Here is a 12197-nt window from a genome sequence, read left to right as displayed (position 1 = left end):
TTCCCAAGGGCAGCAAGCGAGAGAGACCCATTGTATAAGTCCTTTTTAAGCTTCTTCAAAACAAATCACGTGGCCTAGCCAGACTCAGGGGACAGGGAAATAGACTCCATCTCATGAAAGAAGGATCTAAAACATCACATTGCAAGGAAAGGAATGTAGGGAAGGGAAGAATTTGTGTCATTTTTACAACCTATCACACCTTCCAAGGTAAAGATGAAAACTTATCAGGTATTATCTCTTTAAACCAGAAGTTCCATTGGGAAGAAAGGAAAAAGTAATAGAAAACAGAAGAGTATGTTTTTGCTTAGAATCTCAGAATTAGACGGAGCCACGGATGCCTAATTTCCTTGATACCTGGGTATTCTCCATATCTTTCTGGCCAAATGGTCATCTTACTCCTGCTTGAATAGTCACACATAGTGTGGTCCATTACGTTGTTGATCAGCTTTGTTAACTGGGAATTTGCCTCTAGGTAACTTTATCCCACTGGTTCACAGAAAACATGTCTAATTGCTTTCTAATATAATACTTCTGAAACTCTAAAATAAAATTGCCCTTAGTCTTCTTTTTTTTGTCAGTTTAAGTATTCTTAGTTCTACCAATCACTGCTCATATGTGGTCACATCCGTGAGGCTATATATGAAGGTACTTTTAAACTGAAGTTCTGTGTGCATCTTAAAGATTGTTCTTATTATGGTTTTCAAACTCTTCAACATTCTTAACTCTCACCTTGGCTAACCTCTACTTTACAGATGTTCCTCCTAAAATATAGACTCAGAATTCATTCACAGAATTGTTTATCCAAGGCAGAAAAGAGACCATCGCCTCCCTTGTTCTGGAATTTTTAAATGTAAAAGCATAACTTTGTTCCTGATGTAGTTAACCTAAAACATTTGGTTTAAGCAATTATTAAAGACTATCAGGACTTTTTGGATCCACCTTCTGAACTGGATATTTTCCTGCAGGCTTCTTATCACCTATCACTTACATAAAAGCATGTCGCTTTTGTCCTTATCCAAGTCATTAATAATAATTTTGAATAGCATAGAGTCAAAGATGGAGCTCTTCCACACATTTCTAGAGACTTTAGGTGGTTATAATCAGCATTCTTTGGATAATGATGTTCTTTCTATGTTAGTTAAAAATCCACTAAGCTGGATAGTCTTAATTAATAGTGGTTTAAAATTTTTGAATTACAGAATCCTTTGCTTAAATGTTACATGGAAGAGCAATGAAACAGAAAAACTGCTCTGGTTAAAGCAGAGGAAGGGGGTGGCTCTCCTGGAGCTACTAGGACAGCTACTAGATTCCCCACGCCTGTGAAAGGAATCCATGGACTATGTTTTGGAAACCATGTTTTCCCACTCAGGTTTGTGGCCTTCTACTTGGGTGCATCACTCCTTAACATATTGTAGTCCCACACTTACTATTCGGAGGGTTTCTTGTGGATAAGTGGTGACCTTCCCAATACCAGACCCATTAGACAGTATAGAAACCGTCCTGAGATACAGGTGGTTAAAAGTTGATTTTCAGTCTTTGTGACTTTGGAATCAAAAGATTCCAAAGCAGAGAAAAAATTTCTAGGATAGCAGTAAGTACACAATCTGAGGTTAAGGAATTATACCCCCCATGGACACTGAACTATCCACCAGCTTTGTCACTAGTAATGACAATTTGAATTCAAGCTGTTGCAATAATTATTTACATAGGGTGCCTTTAAAAAATTTTTAAATTATAATTAAAAAAATTAAAGTAAACTTATTTTTTATAATTTATAGACTTTATTTTTTTTTGCTGCAGTTTTAGATTAACTAAATGAGTTAGCACATAGAATTTCATATACCTACCACATTAAATTATTTCTTAATTACACGAATAATACATCATTCTTTTTGAAAACAAAACAAAATTAACCTGGTTTTCCCTCCCCTCCTCAGTAATCGCTGTTATCGGTTTGGTGTGTTTTTTTCTAGAACTTTTCTTGTACATTAACACATATATGTATATGTATTCTAGCACATGTTTATTATTATTATTGCTATTATTATTATTCTTTTGAGGAAAATTGATATATTGCATGTTTTGGTCTGCAACTTGCTTTCTTTAGTCAGCAATGTATTTTGAAGATGTTTCCATGTTAGGTTAACTGTTGACCAACTGATGGATATTCAGGTTGTTTCTGTTTTTTGTTGTCACAACCAATGCTGTGATAACCACCCTTGTATATGACACACTGGGTGTGCATGTGCTTGTATTTCTTTGAGATCTGGAATTGCTAGGTCATAGGATTTGTGCATTTTCGAAAGAGGATACTGTAAAATTATTCCCAGTATCCCAGTGTGTCTTTACTATTCCCTTTTTCTACATTTTTATCAACACTTAGTATTATCAAATTTTAAGATTTTTCCTACTCTTAATGGAAGAAAATGGTTTCTTATTTTAATTTGCATTTCTCTGATTACTAGCATTATTGGACATCTTTTCATATGTTTGTTGGACATTTGTATTTCTCATTATTTCTTTGTTTTTTTAAAATGATGTTTAATAGGAAAATAAGGACTTTATTTTGGGAGTTTAACTGTAACTGCTTTTCTTGAATGTGTCTATTCTGGTCATTGAGGTGAAATGAATGAAATTTTTAAAAAGCACTTAATATCATGAGCATGACAAATTTGACCTAGGTTACAATTGCTATTTCAACATTTCATGGTTAAATCACTATGTGTGCTCTCATTTGCCTTTTCTGATATATCAAACACACACACACACACATACACACACACATGCACGCACATGCACACACACACACTACTTACCTTCATTGAAATTATGTATAAAATCAAGAGCATGTTTAATCATTTTTCTCATTTGATCCAAAATATCAGCTCTCAGAACCCCTTGAGGCTGGGGACCAACTTCTATACCTAATACAGAACAAGAGATAGTCATATATCTCTTACATATCTAATATGTAAGTATCAGAATATATTATAAAATTGAACATTTTAATATATCAAGACCTAGAATCTCATCATTAAAAATTGGTGAAAGATTAGAGCATTTGCATCATGGAAAGTATTTGAGACATAATGTTAGTTTCCTTCCAAAACGCAAAATGTTTAAGTGTATAAGTTATATGCATAATGAATAAAGACTGAGAGAGAACATGGAAAAAATGAAAGAGTTGTGTTAGAGTTGCAAGATCTTGGGGTCTTTTATCCCTTTAAATTTCCTGCAACATTGTTGAAAAAATTTAACTCATAATATAGTAAAACAGGTAGACAAATATATACTGCAAAATAAAAAGCTGCCAAACATATCAGTAGATATTTATTCTAGCTAAGAGCAGCATTGCCCCACAAACATCATAAACCAAGATTGCTCTTTCAAGGTTTCTTACGCTTTATTTGGTGTCACAGAGAAAGAGGATCATTATTCCTTATTGGTAAGCATTTGGGGTGTTTCAAATAATTACCTGAACTTGGATATTTAGCTTGCTCCAACTGATCCTTTGATTATGTACTTAAGTATCAGTAATTGAATAACAAAGATAACTTTAAATTTGCTTATATTGACAACTTGTTTTTAAGTTAAATTGCTCTTAGTGAACCATCTGAGATCTAACAAAAAGACTTTAAGTTGTGACAGCAACTTCAATGATTATAGTGTAGTCTGTAAATAATTATGCAAAAAGTCACTCATGAATGAGAATGGATTACAGAAAAGTGAGACTATCTGTCTCAGAGGGTGTGTAAGAGTGCAAGCTTGCATATTGGAAGTTACCAGAGGGTAAAGATGAGTTCACAGCCCAGTAACTGATAGGGCAAACAAGTGAACTGATAACGAACAGTTTATGGGAGAGTACTGCAGAGAAAGTGCTAAGTGAGATGTTGGGAAAAGATTTTCCATGAGTCTTTTGTGTTTCTGCACATCTTGCCAGCAAGATACTGACTGCGTTGGTTCCAAATTATTTTTGAAGAATGTTTATATAGTGAACACTATTGGAAGATAGGGATGATGTCTTCCTTGGAGCAAAAGTCAGGCATGTTTATTGTGCACTGCAAAAGATTCAAGTTTCCTCAGCTCATTGTTTCTTTCCTGGAATGAAGAAAGCTGAGGAAATTTGGTATATTTTGAGCCTGCCTGGAATTAGTTTGCTTATTACTTAACAATTATAAGACATAATGATAAGAAAGGTACGTATAAATATTCTTTAAAAATAATTTCTCAGAGTTTTATCTAGGACATATTTTGTTAGGTTGTGACAATGGGAAGTATAACTTACCAACAGGATACCTGGCAATAGAACGAGTGGTTGCATATTTGAGGAAAGGATGCTCAGTAAGATAAACATAGCAGGGTAATGGAGCCAAAGAAGTCTGAAAAGAATTGAAAACATCCTTCTTATTATGTCAAGACCATATGCCTTGTTCTTTTTGCTGTCAGAGAGTCAATAATGCCTTAAATATGTTTTACTAGATCAACTAAAATTATGACAGCTTTATGAAACACACTCTAAAATCCAATGTTGTTATTATCGCTTTGAAAACATAAAAGTAGAAAACATATAAAATTGAATTATACATAACTTTCTGGGTAAAATGTACATTAATTTTCTAGAACCATGATCAAAAAATATGAAATAAAATTTCCTTCTGAATGGATTTGGTTGTTTTTGTTTTCATCACTGGTTACACTTATTATTTAGCTTAGTACTGATCTCTTAAAGAATCTTGTTTCTATCTCTGTGGTCCCTGTCTCTGCGTATACAGGGTAACTGCTCCTACCTCCACTTATCTGAATGAGAATTCAAGACAGGCCTCTTATTTTTGATAACAATGTTGGTCATGCTGCTTTCATGCCTTGCAACCTAAGCATTTAGCTCTCTCCTTCAATGAGCAACAAAGAATAGCTACATTACGATCTCCTACCAGAACTGCTCTCTAGTTATTGTCAAAAACTCAAAAGAAACAAAAATAATAGTTAATCTTTACTATCTGCTAGGTGTTAGGCTAAATGCTTTAAATATTTTAACTAATTTAAGGCCTTTAATAGCCGTAGGGGTACATGGTGGTATTAAGCCAATTTTATTAAAAGAGGAAAGCAAATTTTGGAAAGTTGAGTATCTTGAACAAGGTGAATGAGAAAGTCTGGATTCAAATCCAGGTTATCCTGGGTATATGGGTCAAACTCTTTCCAATAAATCATACTAGCTCTTTGGAAAGAAAGATATCCATTATACAGAAATAAGTGTACAGCTCATTATTTGTATTTTTGCTTGGTTGTTATTTTCTAGCAATTTTTCTCTAGCTATAGGCACTGATTGCTGAATTTTTCATCTTATAGATTTCTGAAGCTTAAAATGATTAGCTATATCATTTTAGTATATCCTTCACAGATGTGTATTAGAGTATCTGAATCAAATGGAGAGAAGGGCAGGCCTGAAAAGAGCCAACTTTTCTATAATTGGTCTTTAGTCAACATTAAATGACTATTTCTTGAGCTTCCTAAAACTATAATTGAGTTACTTTAACTACAACATTTTAAATTTTAGTATTACTTTTACTGAATAGCCTACGATTTGGCGGCTGTCTGGATAAAAAATTTATAATGTTATAGACACAAGAATCTAGAAATGTTTTATTATCTTATTCACTGTATTTATTATTTTCCTCATTTCTTCTCTTTTATTCTCCTCCCTGTTACCACTACCTCTATTCTGGTGCTCCTCCCACTCCCCCATCTCTCTTGGACCCTCCCTCCTGACCTTTTTCTGGTTGTTTTCCCTCTATAATTGACTTAATAGTACACGTCTTATGCTAACGTATAAATTAATAACACTGACATTACCTTAATATAGTGAAACATCTGAATTAAAAAGTCATTCCTGGAATCTTCAAGAATAAGAGAGCATCCCATGTTAGAAGTAGTGTTGTGAAGGTCAAAAATAATGTCATAGGAATCTTCGCTATCTTTTGGACCAAATAAATGATTTATTTCTTGAGCCCTTCTTACTTCATATGGCAAATCCTCTGACACTTTTTTGCTGTTATTAGCATAAAGAAAAAGATTAACAACATCTGTGGCTAAGATAACATTAATATACAATAAGAACACAGAGTATAAGGAACCAATTGCCAACTTTTAATATGAAAAACCTGTGAGGGAAGTGGAAATGTATTTGAAAGCTTTACAAATAAAAAATTACATTTCCCCTTCCATTTGACCTATGCAATGTTGCATTGGTATGCTTGCAAATAATAGTTCATTTCTGTAGCTGGAAAAGGAAGGTCATTTCTTTTTCCTTTTTTTTTAAAGCTACTTTTGAATGTTTCATTTTTCCTTTAAAATTTTTTTTAAATTCAAATATGCTAACATACAATATTCCATTAGTTTCAGGAGTACCCCATAGTTATTCAACATTTATATACCTAAAGAAGTGATCATCATAAGTCTAGTAATGACATGACACCACATAGTTATTACAGTAGTATTGACTATATTCCTATGTTGTACATTATATCCCCATGACTTATTTATTTCATAACTGGAAACTTTAACCTCTTATTCTCCTTCACCTTCTCCTCTCCTTCAAAAAATTTTTTTCAACTACAGTTGACATTCAATATTATTTTATATTAGTTTCAGGTATACTGCTAGCATAGCAGTTAGACATTTATATAATTTATGAAGTGATCCCCCGATTAGTCTAGTACCTACTTGGCATTATACATAGGTATTACAAAATTATTGACTATATTCCCTATGCTGTACTTTATACCCCCATGACTATTTTGTGATTGCTAATTTTAGGAAGGACATTTCAAACAGAATTTACCATTTAACTATGAACAAAATGTATCCATTAATTTAATCAACAGTTTCTTAGTAGTTATGTGCACTGGACTATTACGGGGCTAGACAATCAAATGCAACATTTTTTGGCACTCTAGCTAATTCTAATGCACAAAATAGTCAAAATTAGATAATGTTCACATTATCTAATTAGTGATTCTTAATTGAAGTCCAGAAACTACTAGTGGTCCAGGGATAAGCTTTATAGACAAGTCTGTAAACTTTGAAAAAATGAAAAATTTTGCAGGTATATGCATATATATTTTTTGTTGGGATAAGGGTTAATACTTCTTATTGAATTCTCAAGTGAGTCTCTGTCTCCTTCTCCCCTCCAGCAATGGTTAGGATACATTTTTTCTTAGTATACATGATGATTTACATTTATTTTTCCTCATTAAACCATTCAACCATTTCTCTATAATTCCATTTATGCATTTCTATTTTCTGACTAGTTTTGCTAGTATCTTCAAGAAACCTACAGTTTATGCCTGCGTAATTTCTTTCTGGAATGCAATCAAAAAGGTGGAGCAGCCATTTTTTGCCTAGGGAGCAAAAACTGTGAGGACAAAAGCCACAGGCTAAGGATGGTGCAGTGAGACTACAGAAGGAACCTGTGGCATTGATGATATTATTGAGCCACTGTACCTCTGGACTTACTATTTGAGAAAAAGAAATTCTAATTTGTTTAAGCCACTATTTTCAGGTTTCTATTATATGCAACAAGACATAGCTCCTAATGGACATATATGCATTTTGAAAGTTATTTCATGAAACAACTCCATGAGGTCCTCCCATCCCCATCTGATTTGTTTCTAATTCTCCCTCATGTGAATAAACCATTAGCCACCCTGTTTCTCAGAGGCAAGGCTGAAGTCTTGAAAGATAATGTATACTATGATTTCTTATGCCTGGAGTCCAGGTCCCAAGGAAGATTCCCAATAGGGAGTTGACTGTAAACTCTGTTTCTTCCTAATAGTAAGAATAGGCAGGGACAAAATCCTAAGGGGCGCATCAGCTCTACTAAGTTACTTAAGTCTGTCTATTCTGGATAGGAGATTTTTGTGGAGTTTTCAGTAGGGGACAGACGTGATAACTGTTAGGATGATCTCTATGGCTGCTGCCATACAGAGAATCTATGGCAGGAAGGGTTGGAGTAAGGCTGGATGCAGAAAGATTCTTCAGGAGGCTACTCCAACTGTCCACAGAAGAAATAAACTAAGGTAGTGAAAATGAAGAGGAATATTGGATTTGCAAAAGATTTGCAATTATGCAATACTTGGGAATAATTGGGAAGATGTAGTGACCCACTAGACATGGGGGGTGAGGAACAAGGAAGGTTCTAAGTTGATTTTCTTTTAGAGGTTTTGTAACTAATGGTGACATCGCTGAGATAGAGAATACAGGAGAAGGAGCTGATTGGGACAGTGAGGACAAGGACATACCTATTCCGTATGTTCCCATAACCACTTTGAGAGAGAACCATTTAGGCTCTGAATAGTATTATATGTAAGAATTAGAAAATGCATTTAATTTAAAAGACTGCTTTCACTGAAATGTATACTATTGAGTGGTCATAATAATAATAAAAAAACTCACCTTAGTCTATTTCAGAGTTGTTTGGGAAGTTAACAGGTCAAAGAAAAGAGATATTCTTCAACAAATTCTTACTTGTAATATGAGTTACTTAATAGCTATTTTAGGTGACTAGATAAACTTTAATTGTGTTGATATAACCTCAGTCATGAAGATAAAGCATTTCTGAAATTAAAATTTATGCTAGTAAAATATGATTTGATACACAAAGTATGACTAATGTATAACTGCCCTTGAAAAAAATCTATTCCATAATGTGAGGCATATTTATACTAAAAGGAGTAACCATCTTTTGATCTGTGGTCAGATTAAATTTAAGTAACTCTCTAAACTTAAATTAGTGTTTATTAGAAAATGCATACATAAAGCAGTGCTGTGTTTGTTGCTCTTGTCCCATCTTATATCTTAGTTAGTAGTCTGCCAACTCTTTGAGGGTAGAAACCATTTTTGTATATAGTTTTGTACCCTTACAGTACCTGGGACAATGCCTGGTGAAGAGCGGGTGTTTAATAATATTTTTAGATAAATGAAAGCAAGAAGTTGTAAAAAGAAAATACTTAGAGAATTATATACCTACAGTAGTAGCTATAATGATGTAAACAAAGACAAAAGATAATAACATACCTAAAGTGCCATAATTGCATACTTTTATTAAACAAATGTTAATCAAAACATTATACTTTTCTTAACTAGAACTTTATGCACTACCATAAACATAGTTGCATAAAAATACGGCAGCGAATCACTTAGAAAGCTGACAAATTTGTACCTAAATAAATATGTTTCTTTAAAGATATGATTTTAAAATAAAAACCTTTGTTATTTATTGTTTCAGTCTGTATAGAATACATTTAAAAAGAAAATCAGTTAGGAACAGTCTGATGCTTAAAAAGGTTTACAAAAGAGCATGTGAATGCCCAGTTTAGAGAACTGAGTAATTCATAATGGAGTGTGATTAAAAGTGAAAGTGATCTTATTCACAATAGCGACTATCTGTACGGACATGAATAGCATATACATAAACATATATGTGTTCTCTCCAGCACATACCACTTTTCTGACACACACACATGCACACACGCACTCACGCATGCACACAACACAAAATGTAGTCTTACCTAAGATTTTCAGAGTCAAAAACTCGATTCAGGTCACAGTCAATATATCTGGTACACTTCTTCACTGCTCTTGGGTTGGTGATAAATGGTTTTACCTCCAGCCCTGTTCTCTGAATCTCAGCACCATTCTCCAGCCAGTGCTTAACTAGAAATACTCCTGTTAGCTCATTCCCATGAGTCCCTCCAAAGATAGCAACCTTTCTTATAGGATCTTCAAAAACGTGACAAGAAGTCATTTTATCTAGTAGTTTAATCTGATATCTGCAATTCAGAAGAGAGGCAATCCAAGAAAACTTAATTTCTTAAGAAAAGTTTAGAAATTTATATCTAAATGGAACTTTAACTAAAGTACAAAATGCAGAGTTCTCTTCAGTGGAGTATATTTTAATTTTCTGTTAAGAGTTCTGAGCCCTGTTTATTATAGGGGCACTCCCTTCTTTAGCCCTGCCCTTTACCATATTTGGATTAAAACATGCAGAGATCAACTAGAGTTGCAGCTGTTTACTTTAACTTCTAACTCCCTCAAATGGTTAGTAGATCTAAACGCAATAATAAATTAGCACCTTATACTAATATAAAAATTGTTTTCTTTTCAGCTAAATGTCATCTAATGGTGCTTTCATGACTACTTGTAGTAATTTAAAAAACAGTTTATATTTTCTAATCCTCAAAAATAAAAAAAATAAAGTGGCCCATAATAAGCATGTTATTATTCAATATTTATATTTCCACTTGCATTTTAAAAACATTTCTTCTTTGAAATGAGTTCAGGTACTTTTCATCATCTGAGGGCATTTGAATCTCACCTCTATAAACAGCCAAAGGCAGATCCTCTTAGACGTTCTCTGGAACAGCATCCTTTCTTTCAGAAGCTTTTTCATGATCAGAGACATAAGAACCAAATCAATGATCTCTGGGACTTTAAAAGCTACTTTGAAACATGCTTTAATTTCTTTCCATTGAAACTTTTGGTAATTCTGTGTCAAATTCCTTAGGATTTTTTTTTTTCTTACTTTTTTGCTTCAATACTAAAGAAAAAGCAACTGTTAGTAATTTTCAAGTCTTTGTCATGCCTGAAAATGTCTTGAGGTGTGTTGTTCTATGTACTAACCAGATTGTATGAGTTTATGTGGACACAGTAAGTCTAATTTATTGGCAGCAGAGACTCTCCACTGGAATGTGTTATTCAAAAGGGGTTCTTATTAGGGGAAACCATCCAGAATACTGAAATGATTGTATTTCTTTGGAGAAATGAGTTTACCAAATCCAATTTTATTTCATGCTCAATCACCTATCAAGTTAAATATGTTCAAGTACTGGAAACACTATGTACTAGTGATGCCAGATTGTTGATGGAGATACAAAAGTAATTTATTACAATTCAGAGTAGTTTAATCTATAATGTTTTTCTGCATATGTTATCTTAATTTATTCATATATCCACTTTATAAGATAGGATGGAGTAGGTATTGACATCCCCATTGCAGGAGTAAAGGAAAGAGAGCTTAATTAACTTGGTTAAAGTTCCTCAGTACCAGGAGAAATCTAGGCCTGGGACCCAGGTTACTGGTTTTAAGTCCAGTGTTTTTCACAGAACAATAGGGTGCTCCCTGTTATTTTTGGCCTTCTCCAAAGTTCTAATTTTACTCGACTGGAATTCTCATAAACAGTCACTACAGTGTGCTCAGGAAACAAACAAGCATGCAGACAAAATACATGATGGAAATATAAAATGTGAATACTTCAAAACATTTAATGAGCCAGTTCCTGTGTTCTTCCTTTAAAGGATTAAAATCTAAATTTACACATTAAAATGACTGTTCTAATCTAAGGAAAAGCCTCTGTAGCCTTTGATTTTCTACCCACATCAACGTACACTGAACACTTCAGTGTAGAGATACTGAAAACAAGCATAAATATAAACAAATGTAAACAGATCATAGTCATATTATTGAGTTACTTTGGTTTTAAGAGTAGTAACTACGGTAAATTATTAACATTTGATTATGGGTTTTTTTCCAGCTCATTTCTGGTTAATTCTGTCCTTTGCCCTAGCCTTTCTGGAAATGCTGCTTCAGTTATTTACTCATAGCTGGCATGAATGACTCGTATTTTGAGGCTTGCTTTATGAAATTTTAATAGATCAGCACTATGAAGCACAGTTAGTATTCCTAAGTAAAGTTTCCCTTGCTTACAAAATGAGTAACTTGAGAGTTAATGAATTCTCTCCCATACTTACCTTGCTTATTGTGTACAGAGTTTGTCTTCTGTGGAAGCCTTGTTAGAAGAAAGGAGAGCATTTCCTTAGAACTAGAGCAACAGAGGCTTTTCATACTCTTATACCAAGTTAACTTCCGAAAGATTTTTAACTCCCTATTTCCCAAAGCACACTAAATTTTTGAGCCCTACAAAAACTAAATTTTTTTATTAGTCTAGTTATTTTCTGAAAGTTCAGAGAACTAGTTAGTAGTATACAAAGTGGAATCCTTTCTAGTTGTCAATATCTATTAGGTTTCATATTTAACGTTTTGAAGTACTTAAAAGAATGAGCCTAATAACTTCCAGCAATACAAATGTTTTGTGGGGATGGTGGTGCCGGATTTATTGGTGAAATAATGTAGTTTAAAACAA

At 33.5% G+C, this 12197-nt stretch overlaps 1 protein-coding gene across 3 annotated transcripts in view; it reads right to left on the bottom strand.

The window, feature by feature from the left end:
• Positions 1–11926, bottom strand: part of ASPA (aspartoacylase) — a 16852-nt gene extending 4926 nt beyond the window's left edge. Inside the window, exons 1-5 of one of the 3 annotated variants that reach the window (XM_006922192.1) lie at positions 11806–11926; positions 9567–9827; positions 5851–6046; positions 4286–4379; positions 2817–2924 (exon numbers count right to left, since the gene is read on the bottom strand). In XM_006922192.1, coding sequence (XP_006922254.1) covers positions 2817–2924; positions 4286–4379; positions 5851–6046; positions 9567–9802 — 634 coding nt within the window. In that variant the 5' untranslated portion in view covers positions 9803–9827; positions 11806–11926. Of the gene's footprint in view, positions 1–2816; positions 2925–4285; positions 4380–5850; positions 6047–9566; positions 9965–11805 lie in introns of those variants that run through there. The other 2 variants (XM_006922191.1, XM_015597387.1) reach the window with 2 other exon arrangements.
• Positions 11927–12197: the final 271 nt, after the last annotated feature.

Source organism: Pteropus alecto, unplaced genomic scaffold, assembly GCF_000325575.1.
Source record: "Pteropus alecto unplaced genomic scaffold, ASM32557v1 scaffold398, whole genome shotgun sequence".
NCBI lineage: Eukaryota > Metazoa > Chordata > Mammalia > Chiroptera > Pteropodidae > Pteropus > Pteropus alecto.
The sequence above is the reverse complement of the archived record's forward strand: the minus strand, read 5'-3'. Positions and strand labels throughout refer to the sequence as shown.